Source organism: Peromyscus eremicus, chromosome 2 (genome assembly GCF_949786415.1).
Source record: "Peromyscus eremicus chromosome 2, PerEre_H2_v1, whole genome shotgun sequence".
Lineage (NCBI taxonomy): Eukaryota > Metazoa > Chordata > Mammalia > Rodentia > Cricetidae > Peromyscus > Peromyscus eremicus.
Window position 1 is genome coordinate 123507241 of NC_081417.1, and position 15552 is coordinate 123522792.

At 43.0% G+C, this 15552-nt stretch overlaps 1 protein-coding gene and 1 non-coding gene across 2 annotated transcripts in view; one reads left to right on the forward strand and one right to left on the reverse strand.

The window, feature by feature from the left end:
* Positions 1-790: 790 nt before the first annotated feature.
* LOC131905401 (U6 spliceosomal RNA) lies at positions 791-893 on the reverse strand. Its single transcript, XR_009377917.1, has one exon. It is a non-coding gene; the product is annotated as a U6 spliceosomal RNA (small nuclear RNA).
* Positions 894-2310: 1417 nt separating this feature from the next.
* Positions 2311-15552, forward strand: part of Nrdc (nardilysin convertase) — a 71034-nt gene continuing 57792 nt past the window's right edge. The window contains exons 1-2 of the mRNA XM_059255851.1: positions 2311-2588; positions 2851-3186. Of these exons, the coding sequence (XP_059111834.1) occupies positions 2311-2588; positions 2851-3186 (614 nt within the window). The remainder of the gene's footprint in view (positions 2589-2850; positions 3187-15552) is intronic.

A 15552-nucleotide genomic window follows, 5' to 3' on the forward strand; every position in this document is an offset into this window, starting at 1 on the left:
TGAGGCAAGCGCTCTACCACTGAGCTAAATCCCCAACCCCCGGAGGCTTATTCTTAATTATGAATGTCTGGCCTTTTCTTAAATTATCCCGTCTACTCTTTGCCTCTGGGTTTTCCCATTCTCTTACTTCTGTAGATCTTACTCTTACTCCGTGGCTTGCTGTGTAGCTGGGTGGCTGGCCCCTGGGTCCTCCTACTTCTCTGGCTCCTTCCTTTTCTCCTCCCAGGTTTCTCTTATATATTCTCGCTGCCTGCCAGCCCTGCCTAACAATTGTGATCATTCCTTCTCTTTCTTTGCTCACACATTACTCAGTGAGTACCTACAGCTTGTTGGAAAACATTCTAAGATCTGGGAATCCAACGATGCCCAAAACAGGCAAGCCAATGTCATATTCTCTGGAATGTTCTGTGTGATCTTTGCCACGGACCCGTTTCCCTTTGTTTTCAGATTGCCAGTCTAACCACATCAGAGCTTTCCATTAGTTTCTTTCCACACCAATACTTATTAGTTTGGAAAACTTACGTTAGCTTAAATGTCCCTCCTTTGGGAAAACTCTCTGGGAAGGGCGTATCTGTTTGTGTATCTCCATCTAAAGTTATTGATAATTATAGACTTAAAATTTGTATGCTTCTTTTTGGGGGCTTTACACTCAAATTTCTACACTTAAAAAAAAAGGTAAAAAACGGTAAGTTACAGAGACATCATCTTTGCCCATCATGTCTGCTCTTGGGACTAGAGGGGGAGACAGGAAAGCATTGAAGGATGTGATCGTGGTACCAGGATACTTCAGAAAGATATGGGACTCTTCATGAACTTGCCTAGCACCCATGAGCAGGGACCATGCTGACCTCTGTATTGGTCCAGTTTAGTAGATGTGCTGCCAAATGGAGCACTCTCTGTTTCTTTAGTGTCCATCTCTCCACCAGCTCTCTTGTGAGCTTAAGAGAAAGGGAAGTATTTGTTCATTGCTTCTAATTTCTGGCACATAGCTGGACCTCACTTGGTTAGATAAATGAATAAATGTTTCACCATAGGGAAAAACCAAGTCACAATTAAGGGTATAAATTATTTTTCTCCTTAGGAAAACAAAAAATGATAGTTGAAGATTCCTTATTTTTGGTATTATTGCTTTGAAGATACACACACACACACACACACACACACACACACTCATACACGTCCCTGTACAAAGCATAGACTATGCCACCTCCAGGTATCTACTCAACATTTACTATTGGTTTTATAATGCACTGGGCAGCCATTCTAGGACTGGAGAGATACAGATGCAGCTTTGAATGAGAGTTCAGTGGAGTTGCTTAAGAACTGATAAATCTTTGAAAGTGCACTGAAACCAGGATATCTCAATACTCTCAAATTCTTCTGCCCCAATTCACCTCCCCAACATGTTATCCTCCTGTCCTGTATTGTAGTCTTAGCATTTGTTGCTTTTGAACATATTTATTTTTATGGTCTGTTTCTTTCCATATGGTCTTCAAGAAGGCAAGGATTTGTTTTTGTTTTTTTTTGTTTTTTTTTTTTGTTTTTTGTTTTTTTTTTGAGGCAGGGTCTCAATAGGTAGTCCTGGCTAACCTGGAACTATGTAAAACCAGGCTGACCTCGAACTCAAAGACATTCACCTGCCTCTTGCCTCCCTGAGTGCTGAGATTCAAGGTGTGGGATATCACACCTGCAACGATTTGTGTTTTGTTCATGACTCTATCTTCAGCACCTGAAATTCAGAGGCGGAACGACAACCACTAACGCATCTACCGGTTTCAAGTCTTTTTTCGTTTATTCATGTTGAACACGTTTATTTCCTCCATGTAGTATGATCTATCTAATGGAATCCGCGCACTGTATCTTGTCATCTGCTTTTTATTTTATAGTGTGTCTGTTCCAGTCTCAGCAAAGGCTCTGGCAAACAACAACAAACTTGGGAAAGCAACTTGAGGGCGGCAGCCTAACATGTTTTTGCTTTTCAGTAAAAGTTGGCTAAACTTAAAAAGGCAGGCCGAGGACTCCAGTCTGTGGGGAAGCTAAAAAAAACAAAAACAAACAAACAAACAAAAACAAAAACCACTTCGCATACAGGAGTGAGATAACCAAACCGGTCTTCTAGGCACTCTTTCGGATTTTTGGGCGAGAAAAGAACCAACAGGATGGAAAGGTGCAATTGTTATTTCCGGTGCTTAGTGACCCACAAGCACCACGTCCATCTCAGGACAGGGTAGGAAAAGACTTCCGGTGCTCCGCTTTTTTAAAAGACTTGCTGAGTCACTCTGAGAGCAGCGTACAAGAAATACGTCGCACATGGGTGAAGAGGAAGATCAGCATCCACTATCTGGACTCACTCCTGGGTCGTCTCGCTGGGGAATATTTTCTCAGACACGCGGGACCACGACGCGGCTTCCTAAAAACAGCCACCCGAGCACGTCACAATCGCAGCAAAGCTTCTCCCATCATCCTCCGCCTCTTTTCCTTCGCTCCGCCCACGCCAGGTTTCGAAATGCTCTCTGGGTGCGTCAGGAACCCGGCCGGTTCCTATTGGTTCCTCTCCTTTCCTGCTCCTATTGGCTGTTCCGGCAAACGTGACGGCTGTCCTGCCTTGTGATTGGCTAGAATCCATAGCGTCATTGGCTGTCAGGAGGGTGGGATGAAGGAAGTCGGTGTGAGCGAGGCCGGGTTGGAGGAGGGGTTCAGGCCTGTCCTCCCCAGCGGCTGCGGCAGCAACAACGCCGGCCGCCGCCGCCGCCCCTGGGACGCGGAGGAGGAGGAGTGGCTGGAGGAGGAGGAGGAGGAGGAGGTGGTCCTGGGGAGCGGGATGTCCAGCGCTACGACTTGCTGGTGAAGGCTGAGGAGAGTCGCGGTTGCTGCAGTCTGTGCCACCGGGAGGAAGTTGTGGTGTGAGGCCGGGCGGGAGCTTACGGCTCTGGGGCGAATCGGAGCACGGGGTCGGTGTGAAGAATCTGCGAGACCTTTTCCTACGCTGACCATGCCTGGAAGAAACAAGGCGAAGTCCACCTGCAGCTGTCCAGACCTGCAGCCCAATGGACAGGACTTGGGCGAGAGCGGCCGGGTTGCCCGCCTAGGAGCGGATGAATCTGAGGAGGAGGGACGGAGCGGGTCTCTCAGTAACGCCGGCGACCCTGAGATCATCAAGTCTCCCAGCGACCCCAAGCAGTACCGGTGAGGGACGAGGCTCGGACTGGGGAGAACAGGGTGCGGGCTTCGGTTGGTGCTGCCATGACTTCTGGTCTCCGTGTCTCCCGGAGGAGCAACAGGGCGTTATTACTTCTCATCCCAAATGTGTGTTTGGGTGGAGGTGGCAAGGGCAATTTGGGGTGTTCCAGAGGAGTCTCTGTGTAGCTCTGGCCGTCCTGGAACTTACTCTGTAGACCAGGCTGGCCTCGAACTCAGAGGTCCGCCTGTCCCTTCAGTGCTGGGATTAAAGGTGTGCTCCACCATCGCCCGGCTAATTTTGACTTCCATTAAAGCAAGGACTGAGTTTTCCACGAGGAAGACAGGATGGATGGTAAGGGGCGGGGGGGTTGGTGTGTTACGAAGAAAGATTGACAGTTGGCGATCTTAATTTTCGAGGAGAGGCTATTTGAGATGTGTCTGTTATTTCTATTCAGTTTCAATACAAAGGTATATCAGAGTCCCTTAAGTAAAAGAGAGGTAAAACGGAGTGACATTTACGACGAGGATGGTGTGGTTTTAGTAAAAGAACTTTACACCATAGCTGGCCTAAGATGGAGTGGCTTGTGACTATGGGTAGTTCGCTGTAACTAGAATGGCTAGATGACTTCTTCCAAAAAAATGTATTAGATAGGACTTGGGCCTCAGTTGGGTGAATGATAGGCTTGTAAGATCCCATCTAATCCAGTGTTTCAATCAGTAATGAATGGTGACTCAGTCCCCACCTAAATGAACCTAAGAGTTAGTTTGTTTCATAAAATGTGGCTATCTTGTATTTGAAATAGTTCATATTATCTAACAGCTTCGTTTTACTGGTTGAGGAAATCCCAGAGAGTTTTTCTTGCTTAGAATTAGGCAGCGAAATAATACCGGAGCTTGAATGAAACTGGCCATTTGACACAAAATAGCCACTTGTACTATTTGCTGATATTTTAAGAGGTTCTTATTCATGTTGAGTTAGAAACCTAAATAGCCTAGGTCCAAATTTATTATAAGCCTACAGTGTGTTAAAGAGTAGAAAAGAACCCTAGAGATCTTTTCCACTTTCTCCTACTCCTATTTTACAGAAAACTCAGGTCCAGAAAGCAGTGACACAGCCATCCCCCCCCCCCCACACACTTCAAGACCAGCTTCATTTCTCTGTATTTTTTTTCCCCCCGAGACAGGGTTTCTCTGTGTAGCTTTGCGTCTTTCCTGGAACTCACTTGGTAGCCCAGGCTCTGTATATTTTTTGACAGGCTGTCAGGGTCAAGGTATCTTTATGAACAGGGGATAACTTTTCTTGACAAAGATGTAGTTGTAACATGTAAGTGAACAAGTAGAAAGTAATAACATCACTTGGTTTTTGCCCCCCAGTTTAAATTGTTAGTACAGGCTTTAGTGGGTTTTGTTTGTTTGTTTTTTGTTTCCTATTCATATAAAGTTACCCAATAATAGCTAAATGTCAGAATCTGTTCTGATTGTTTTAGATGTATTTATTCATTGACCTTATTTTTTGCAAATTGACTTAAGAAATACTTATATGTCAGATGCCAAAGTAGCATTTCTCCACCTTGGTCTCATATATATATATATGTATATATGTATATGTATATATGTATATATATATGTGTATATATATATATTGCAATAAATAACTTTTTATCCAGGGTGGCATACAAAAATGATTAAACTTATAGTGTAGGAGGATATAGACATTTTAAAAAGTAAAACGAGGGCTAGAGAGATGCCTCAGAGGTTAAGAACACTGGCTGTTCTTCCAGAGGTCCTGAGTTCAATTCCCAGCAACCACATGGTGGCTCACAACCATCTATGATGAGATCTAGTGCCCTCTTCTGGCGTGCAGGCATACATGGAGGCAGAATGTTGTATACATAATAAAGAAAAATATCTTTAAAAAAAAAGTAAAACGAGAGTGGGGCATGGTAATGTACCCCTATAATCCCAGCACTGTGCAGGTGGAGGAAGGAGACTCAGAACTCAAGAGTCATTATATAGCTTGGGCCACATAAGACCCTGGCTCAGAAAGCAAACTGAGGAGGGGGAAGCAAAATCAGGGACCTAAGGTTTATGGAACTCCTCATGGAAGTGTGTATGTTAGAGTAGATTAAAGAACAGAGTGGGAAATGATAAGCTAGAGTGGCTAGAGAGCTGCTTCTAAAAATGTATGAGACAGGACTTGGACCTCAGTTGGTTGAATGGTAGCATGTAAGAGCTCTTCTAATCTTCCAGTGTTCCAGTGTAATGAGTGGTAACTCAAACCCTACCTGAATAAACTCCTGAGCTAGTTTGTGGGACAAGGAAAAGGAATACTTCAAAATAGAGATAATGCACCTGGATGTGGTGGCGCACAGCTTTTTTTTTTAATTTAATTTTATTTTTCTTTATTAAGAAATTTTCTACTCTTCATGCTATCCACAGACCCCCCCTCCCTCCTCCTACCCCCCAGCCCTCTTTCCCAAGCCACCCCTCATCTCCACATCCCCCAAATCGAGGTCTCCCATGGGGAGTGAGCAGAGCCCAGCAAACTGAGCCTAGGCAGGTCCAAGCCCCTTCCCACTGCACCAAGGCTGTGCAAGGTGTCACACCATAGGCACCGGATTCCCAGAAGCCTGCCCATGCACCAGGGACAGATCCCGATCCCCCTGCCTGGGTGCCCCCCAAACAGTTCGAGCCAAACAACAGTCTTCCGTGTCCAGAGGGCCTAGTCCAGTCCCATGGGGGCTCCACAGCCAACAGTCCACAGTTCATGGGCTTCCACTAGTGTGGCCAGTCATCTCTGCACATCCTCCCATCATGATCTCAATGTCCCTCGCCTGCAGTATCTCTGCTTTCTCTCATCAATTGGATTCCCGGAACTCAGCCTGGTGCCTGGCCGTGGATCTCTGTATCTGCCTCCATCTGTCACTGGACAAAGGCTCTATGATGACAGCTAGGTTATTTGCTAGGCTGGTCACCAGAGTAGACCGGTCCAGGCACCCTCTGGACCACTGCCAGCAGGCCAAGGTGGGGTCAACCTTGTGGATTCCTGAGAGCCTCCCCAGCACCCTGCCTCTTCCTATTCCCATGATGTCCTCATCTATCATGGTATCTTCCTCTCTGCCCTCCCACTCTGTCCCTGTTCCAGCTTGACTCTCCCATTTCCCTATGTTCTCATCCCCTACTCCTTGCCCTCTGCCACCCCCCACACACCCAGTCCACTCATGTAGTTCTCATCTACTTCTCCTTCACAGGGTCACCCATGTGTCCCTCCTAGGGTCTTTTCCTGTTAGCTAGCCTCTCTGGAGTTGTGGGTTGCAGTCTGGGTGGCGCACAGCTTTAATCCCAGCACTCGGGAGGCAGAGGCAGGAGGATCCCTGAGTTCAAAACCAGCCTGGTCTATAAATTGAGTCCCAGGAAAGCTACACAGAGAAACACTGTCTCAAACAAACAAAACCAAACAAAACAAAAGAAGAGATAATGCTTAAGAGTTACTTTGAGTTACAAAACACACACACACACACACACACACACACACACACACACACACACACACACAAACCAAGCAGAAAAGACAATGCTTAAGAGTTACTTTGAGTTACAAAAAAGAAAAAAAAAAAAAAAAACCAAAAAAACAAACCTACGCCAAGCAGAAAAGATAATGCTTAATAGTTATTCTGAGTAAATTGTTGAATTTCTATTTTATGACCTTTGTTAAATCATGATCTTCCCTTTTTGACCACTTTTGCCTTTTTTATGTACTGAAGTTTCAAATTGACTTTTTTTTTTCCCCAGGCTCTCACTAACTGGCTGGTCTGGAACTCACTGTGTAGACTAGGCTGGTTCTAAGTGCTGGATTTATAGGCATGCACCACTACATTGTCTTACAGTTTGACTTTTGAAGAAAAAGTTTTTTTTCACTTTAAAGTAAAGGTGGAACCAGGCGATGGTGGCGCATGCCTTTAATCCCAGCACACGGGAGGCAGGGCCAGGCGGATCTCTGAGTTCAAGGCCAGTCTGGGTTACAGAGATCCAGGACAGGCACCAAAACTACACAGAGAAACCCTGTCTCGAAAAACCAAAATAAACAAACATACAAACAAATAAATAAAAAATGTGGAAAACTTCAGAGCTAGATCTTGGAATTTAAATTCTGTGAAGTTTTGTATCCAGAAACAAACATCAAAAGTCTAAATCACCTTTCTAATACTTGCACATAGATGTTAACTTGTGCAACACCTTTCTAGCCAAAACTAATTGTTTCCATTGTGTTTCTGTAGGACTTTGTCCATGATCCATTATAGTACATAGTCACCATATTAAGTCTTTTGAATTTGTGAATGAGCACCAGACCTGTTTAGAGGAATATTATGGTGAAATAATGCCATCAAAGCTCTATCAGTTTGCATTTTTTAATAGTTGGCAGAATTTTATTTTTATTTCTCTCTCTCTTTGAAATGTTGACAATACCTCCAAGATTACATTTTTCCCCCCGACGTGTGTGTGTGTGTGTGTGTGTGTGTGTGTGTGTGTGTTTTGCAACAATGTGGAGGTCAGGACAACTTACAGGGTCTGTTCTCTCCATTCACCAAGTGAGTACTGGGGATTGAACTCAGATTGTTATGCATGGTGGCAAGTGCCTTTAACCTCTGTGGGAACACATGAGCCCCTGTTAAGTTTTTTTTAGGTAGTTGCCTAAATACCAGTTAAATGTTAATTCCCCTTTTTCTGGAAGGATTACTCAAATCTCTATTGGTTAGAAGTTATAGATGGACGACAATTTTCTAACAGTGAGGGCATAATGCTGTGAAGTTTAGATTGACTAAAATGAGGATAAAAAAGTTTATTGTTTAAATTCCTTTTCTATATTTCTATTGGGGATGGTAAAAGAAACATGAAAAGACAGTCCCTTCTAATTTAAGTTTTGCTCAAACTGTTAGAAATAAGTAATAACTACATTTATTTCTGTATATGTGGTGAGAGAAACAGTGCATATGCCACTGTGTGTGTGTGTGAGTGCTTGGCACACTCCAGAGGACAACTCGCAGAGGTGGTTCTGTCCTTCCACTGTGTGAGTTCTGGAGTTGATCTCAGCCCAGCTAGTTGGTCAGGCTTGCCGTGTACCTCTACCTGCTGAGCCAGCTCACTGGCCCGGTTATCTCCGTGTGCTTACTATAGGAAGTAAAGCATAGTAAATGAGGTACGGCCTGTTTCTGAGTATTGATTGTGTTGTTTACTGTTACATGCTGTTGAACAGAAAAAGCACACTCCAGCTATATTGAGGACATTAATATGTGCTGATTTCCTAGTTTAGTAGTGAGATATTTAGAAGCAGAAACCTTAGACAAATCCAAGTTATCAGAAGGCAGACATATATAAAAATTAAGAGAAAATTTCCTTTTTTATTGAATGGTAAGAACATGGGCTGATTTGGTTATTTTTTTTACTAAAACCTAGTGGTATAATAAGTGCTTCATTGAATATGTGACAGATTAATTTCCTTTGTATGTGTACATACAAGTTAGTAGTGAGATCATAGGCTCCTAGAGTTATAAAATAAATCATTTTGTGTTTACTTGTATATAAATTCTAGGAACTTAGAACATTCAATTTCTTAGTCTGATACCTGAATCCACACTCCAGTGCCCTTAAAATTTTATTTTAGATTTTTTTTTTTTTTTTTGGTTTTTTGAGACAGGGTTTCTCTGTGTAGCTTTGCGCCTTTCTTGGATCTCACTCTGTAGACCAGGCTGGCCTCGAACTCACAAAGATCCGCCTGCCTCTGCCTCCCGAGTGCTGGGATTAAAGGCGTGCGCCACCACCGCCCGGCTTATTTTAGATTTTTAAGTTTTATGTGTATAAATGTTTTCCCTGCAGGTATGCATGTGCACCATGGGCATGCCTGGTACCCTCAGAGGTCAGAAGAGGGCATCATTTGGGGCTGTCTTATCTGTAGTGGTAGAGTCAGGGAGCAGACACTGAAATGGAATGTAATAGGTATCAATGTGTAAAGTCACTGTGTATTCAGTTTCCAGTCTAAGCCATGTGACCTTGAGCAGGTTAATCTCTTTAAGGCTCAGGACCTTTAAGAGACATAGCAGGGCCGGGCGGTGGTGGCGCACCCCTTTAATCCCAGCACTCAGGAGGCAGAGCCAGGCGGATCTCTCTGAGTTCCAGGCCAGCCTGGGCTACCAAGTGAGTTCCAGGAAAAGGCACAAAGCTACACAGGGAAACCCTGTCTCGAAAAAACAAAAACAGAGAGAGAGAGAGAGAGAGAGAGAGAGAGAGAGAGAGAGAGAGAGAGATAGCAGAACAATCCTAAACAATTGAAATATGTAACACGAATTGCTAAATGGTCTTATAATATAAAACCCAGAACCAAATATTGGAGTGAAAGCTGAAAGATCAGAGAGACAAGGAACAAGCCACAGCTACTTCTTACCTCTAGGACTTCTTAGCCTGAAAAGCTTTCCTCAGGCGAAAGACTTTAGTTCCTGTCTCCTCATGCCTTATATACCTTTCTCTGCCCACCCATATCATTGCCTGTCTCAACTTTCCTAGTGCTAGGATTAAAGATTTGCGACTTCCAAGTATTGGGTTAAAGGTGTGTGCCACCACGCACGCCTTTAATCCCAGCACTCGGGAGGCAGAGCCAGGCGGATCTCTGTGAGTTCGAGGCCAGCCTGGACTACCAAGTGAGTTCCAGGAAAGGCGCAAAGCTACACAGAGAAACCCTGTCTCGAAAAACCAAAAAAAAAAAAAATAATAAAATAAAAATAAAAAAATAAATAAAGGTGTGTGCCACCACTGCCTGACTCTGTTTCTCTCCTAGACTGAGTCAGTCTCATGTAGTCCAGGGTGGCTTTGAACTCATAGAACTCCAAATGTATCTGTCTCTGCCTCCTGAGTGCTAGGATTAAACGTGTGTGCCACCACTGCCTGGCTTCTATGTTTAATCTAGTGGCTTCTTCTGTTCTCTGATCTTCAGGCAAATTTATTAGGGTACACAATATATCACCACAGAAATAGAAACTGACAGTCAGGAAGAAGCAGAAGGAAAACTTAAGTGAAGACCCACTGAAAGAGAACACTTTAGCAAGGAATGAGTGTCAGACATCCTTATTACTGGATACTGTGCAGTAACAAGATTTGAAGTCTTTCAGAGACCTAAGAATTTATTCCTGGTGAAAATGCTTTCAAAGAAACAATAAAGAAGCAGATGTCATGTTGTACTGTTTAAAGGATGAATGGGGCCGGGTGGTGGTGGTGCATGCCTTTAATCCCAACACTCGGGAGGCAGAGGCAGGCGGATCTTTGTGAGTTCGAGGCCAGCCTGGTCTACAGAATGAGATCCAGGAAAGGCGCAAAGCTACACTGAGAAACCCTGTCTCGAAAAACCAAAAGAAAAAAAAAAAAAAAAAAAAAAAAAGAATGAATGGGAAGCATGAAATTTTAGGTCACCAGGGAGATATTTTTCAAGATTTTTTTTTTAAAGAAATCAGTCTGTCTGTCTGACTGTCTGTCTGTCTGTCGACAGAGTTTCATATATTCCAAGTTGGCCTTAATCTCAGTATGTAACCCAGGATGACTTTGAACTTTGGATCTTCCTACATCTACCTCTCAAGTGCTAGGATTATAGGCATATGCTCCCACACACAGTTTATGCAGTGCTGGGGCTCAAACCCAGTGCCTTGTGAGTGCCAGGCAAACTGAACTATACTACCAGCACCCCAAGAAGATTAAGATAATTATTTAAAAAATTTTTTTATGTGTGTAGATGTTTTATCTGAATGTATGTTTGTGCACCACATGTATTCCTGGTACCCAATGAAAGCAGAAGAGTGCTGCTTTGGACCCCCTAGAACTAGTTACAGACAGTTTGAGTCACCATATGGGTGATGGGACTTGGATTCAGGTTCTCTGGAATAAGTAGCCAGTGTTTTTAATTGTTGAGCCACTTCTAGCCCAAGAAGATTGTTTAAGGTGGAAGGGATGAGAACTTTTCCGATAATGCATTGCCTAGAGTAGAGGGAAAGCTTTTTCAGGGTGGAAGAGATGACATGTTTAGCACTTAAAGAATTTGAAAGTGAAGATAATCCTCAGTTAGGAAGTGACAAGCTCCATAGTATTTATGGAATTATTGGTTTTTGAAGAGCTAGAAAAATGTCCAGTGAAGTGGAGACGTTGGAGAAAGTAAAAGGAAACAAGTAGTGTGCACACAAGGTGATGAAGGCTGGTCGCCCCCGTAGGCATGGCGGTGTATTTAAGTGGTTGGCTAAGTTGTGAGCAGAAGCAGTAGCAGGTATGAAGAAAACTTTGATTGGTTGTGCTGACTAGTCTTTTGTCACCTACCACAAGCTAGGGTTATCTCCGAAGAGAAAACTGCTGTTAATAAAATGTCTGTGGGAGAGTCTGTGGGGCATTTTCTAGGTTGGTTGATATAAGAGGATCCAGCCCACTATGGGCAGTGCCACCCTTGGCAGGTGGCCCTGGGCAAGCCTTGGAGGGCAGACCAAGCAGTGGTCCTCCATTGTCTCTGCTTTAGTTCCTGCTTAAACTTTCCTTTATGATGCACTGTAAGCTGTAATATGGGACAAACCCTTTCCTCCTTAGGTTGCTTTTGGTCATGGTGTTTCTTATTACAGCAACAGAAAGCAACTAGGGCAGAAATTGGCCCCAGAGAATGGACTGTTGCTCTGATAGACCTGACCATGTTGTTTCGGGAGGATTGCATTTGGAACTCTGGTTGGAAAAGCCCTTGAATGCTCAGAGACTAATGGGCTGTTGTGGGGGATCTTGGAAGACAAGAATGTTGAGAGAGGCGCAGATAGATGATAGAGGCCTGACTTGTGAAGTTGCGGAAGGAACTTAAGCGTCCCTCAAAGACTCTATTGAGGCTATTCGTGTGATATTTTTGAATTAAGAATCTGTGGTTTTGGCAGCTAGGGCTTAAGAATCAGCTCTGATTTGCAAGAGACTGGAACCAGTGAAGTAAAACCATTGCTTTAGTGGACACTTGATGGTGGTTAGCTGGTGCTGAAGTATCAGCCATGATTAATACGAAATGGGCATCGCTGAGGTGAAATCTTCTGCAAAGTGTTTCCTTGGGGTAAGCACACAGAAGCTGTAGTACAGGATGGCTAAGGCTGCATCTTAAGCTGATAGCCAAACTGGGTAATGTGTAAGAGACTCCCACTTGGTATTATTTTTGAGGGCATGAAGGGTCATGGGGAGCTGCTGAGGTTTGGCACCATGTGACAGGGTCAGAGCCCCTGCTGAGAGGCCAGGAGGCCATTGCTGAAGGTTCAGGCTCAGTTTCAGTGGAGACCCTAGAATATTGGAGATGTCAGAAATGTGGGATGACTGCCAAGAACAGAGCAGCTGTGGAGTGGAGCCAGCCTGAGCCTGTGGACTGAGCTTGGTGTGCTGTGAAGGACAGAGTCAGAAAAGTGGGCTGGCTGCCTAAGCTCTTTGGAGCCCAGGAAATCGTGATCGACTACCACGCCTTGGAGCTAACAGGATTTAATTAACAGTGCTGGATGTTGTTCTGCTTTGATTTCATTGTAACTGCTCTGGTTCTTCCCTCTTGGAATAAGAAATATGTAACTTACTTTTGATTTTACAGAAGCCCACAATTGAGACACTTTGGATTTTTATTGTTTTTTGTTTTTTTTTTCCCCTTGTTTTTTTTTGAGACAAGGTTTCTCTCTGTAGCTTTGGAGCCTGTCCTGAAACTCACTCTGTAGCCCAGGCTGGCCTCGAACTCACAGAGATCCTCCTGCCTCTGCCTCTTGAGTGCTGGGATTAAAGGCGTGTGCCACCACTGCCCAGCTTCACTTTGGATTTTTAAAGAGAGGTTGGATATAAAGAGACTGAACTTATACAGTGTTGAAAATTTTTTAAAGTTTTTACTTTTATTGATTCTTTGTGGATTTCACATCATGCATTCTGATCCCACTTATCTCCCTTGTCCCCTCAAGTTCTCCCTCTGCCCTTGCAACCTCTCCCTGAAACAAACCAAATTTAAAAGAAAAACCTCAAACCAAACAAAACAAAACAAAAATGAAAAAGCCAAAAATGAAATTTTTTAAAAACTGCAGGACTTTGAAAGTTATACAGTGTTTTGTATTGTGATAGTAACATGAGAACTTAGAGATAAACAAGAAGGGAAAGGTTATGGGTTAATAGTGATGTATGTGTATGTCAACTTGACAAGGAGTCAATTTTGCTGGTTAATTTTTTGTTTCTGCTTTTATTATTTATTTATTTATTTATTTATTTATTTATTTATTTATTTATTTATTTATTTATTTATTTATTGTGAACTTTATACAAGCTAGAGTCATCTGGGAAGAAGGAAGGAACCCCTATTGAGAAAATGCTTCCATCATATTGGCCTATAGGAAACTTTGTGGGGGCATTTTCTTGATTAATAGTTGATTTAATAGTTGCCCACTGTGGGCAGTACCACCCCTGGGCAGGTGGTCCTGGGTTGTATAAGAAAGCAAGCTGAGCAAGCCATGGAGAGCAAGACAGTAAACAGTGATCTTCCATGGTCTGTGTGGTCTGTGTTTCATTTCCTGCCTTCAGGTTCCTTCCTGGACTTCCCTTCATGATGATAAGCTGTAAAATGAGATAAACCCTTTTCTCTTCAGGTGGCTTTTGGTCATGTTGATTATCACAGAAATAGAAAGAAAAGCAGGGCATTGGTGGAAGTTGATAGCTAATGCAGAGAACACTGAAGAGAATAGGTGACAGTTGTTGAATGCCACTAAGAATTTGTGGATTCTTTGTGTGAACAATGGCAAAAGGAGAATGCTGTTTTAAGATTAATCTGAAGGCTATTGCTTAGATTTCTTTGTCAAGACTGGTTTAGAAGGCGAAGTTGTGTGTTGAGTAGTGTACACTGGCACATGTGGCATCAGGTTTTCTCTAAGTGGGATGCTCCCTCTTCCTTTTTGTGTGTTTTTATTTTCTTGAGACAGACTTTCCCTGTGTAGTCCTGGCTGTCCTGGAACACGCTCTGTAAACCAGGCTAGCCTCAAACTCACAGAGATCCGCCTGCCTTTGCCTCCCAAGTGCTAGGATTAAAGGTGTGTGCCATAACATATGGATTCTTTTTTATTTTTAAATCTTTAAAAAATTATTTTATGTGTTTGAGTGTTTTATGTGCATGCCTGGTGCTCACAGAGGCCAGAAGATTGTTGGATCCCCTGGAACTGGAGTTACTGGTAGTTGTGAGCCATCATGTGGATCCTGGGATCTACCCAGGTCCTCTGGAAGAGCAGCAATGCTCTTATCCACTGAGGTATCTTTCCAGTCCTTCAGTTTTCTTTTAGCTGTTCCCCTACTAACTCAATTTAATAAATGTTTGCAGACTAAAACTTAAGGAATATGGAGAATGTGTCTGCTTTAGTCGCTGTGTGCCTAGCACATTGTCAATTCTCTAATACCATTTATACAGTATGTGGATGCTAGGTATTATACAGTAAATGACTGCTAGGCATTTTTTTGTAGAACTTTTAGTAATATTTTTCCCAGAAATTTCTTAGATTAAATTTAAAAATACTTTTTTTCTTAGAAAACAAGTATAAATTGGAAAGTTACAAAACAAGTACAGGTTATAGAAATAATAACCCATGGCAATATTGTATATCTGATTTATATGGAAGCTTGTGTTTAACATATAGCAAGCACTTAAAAAATAACTATATAGCTGGGCGGTGCACACCTTTAATCCCAGCACTTGGCAGGCGGATCTCTGTGAGTTAAAGGCCAGCCTGGGCTACAGAGCGAGTTCCAGGAAAGGCACAAGCTACACAGAGAAGCCCTGTCTCGAAAAAACAAAAAAAAAAACCAAACAAACCAAAGAAAACCTATATAGTTATAGTTACTAAGTGATATTTATTTGTATAAGGTTATTGTTTGTTTTAGTTTTTTTTTTATTTTTGTTTGTTTTTTTGAGATAAGGTCTCATTATGTAGTCTTTGCTGACCTGGAATTCACTGTGCAACCCAGGCTGGTCTTGAACTTGTGGTTCTGCTGCTGCCTCCGAAGGCTGGGCTTACAGCTGTGCCACCATGTCCAGGTTGTAGTATGGCTTTTATAATAGCAAAAAGTTGACAGTAGTTTTTATCACGATTGTTCAAGGATTATGTAATGGTCAGTTTACAATGAAGATAATTCAAGCTATAGAAAGATAAGTGTTTCTTCTTTCTTCTTTCTCTCTTTCTTTCTTTTTTTTCTTTTCTTTTCTTTTTTTTTTCTTTTTTACCTTTTGAGACTGGGTCTGGAGTTGCTCTGTAAACCAGGCTAGCTTTGAAGTGATGGCAATGTGCCTGAGTGCTGGGGTTCCAGGCATGAGTTCCATCCAGG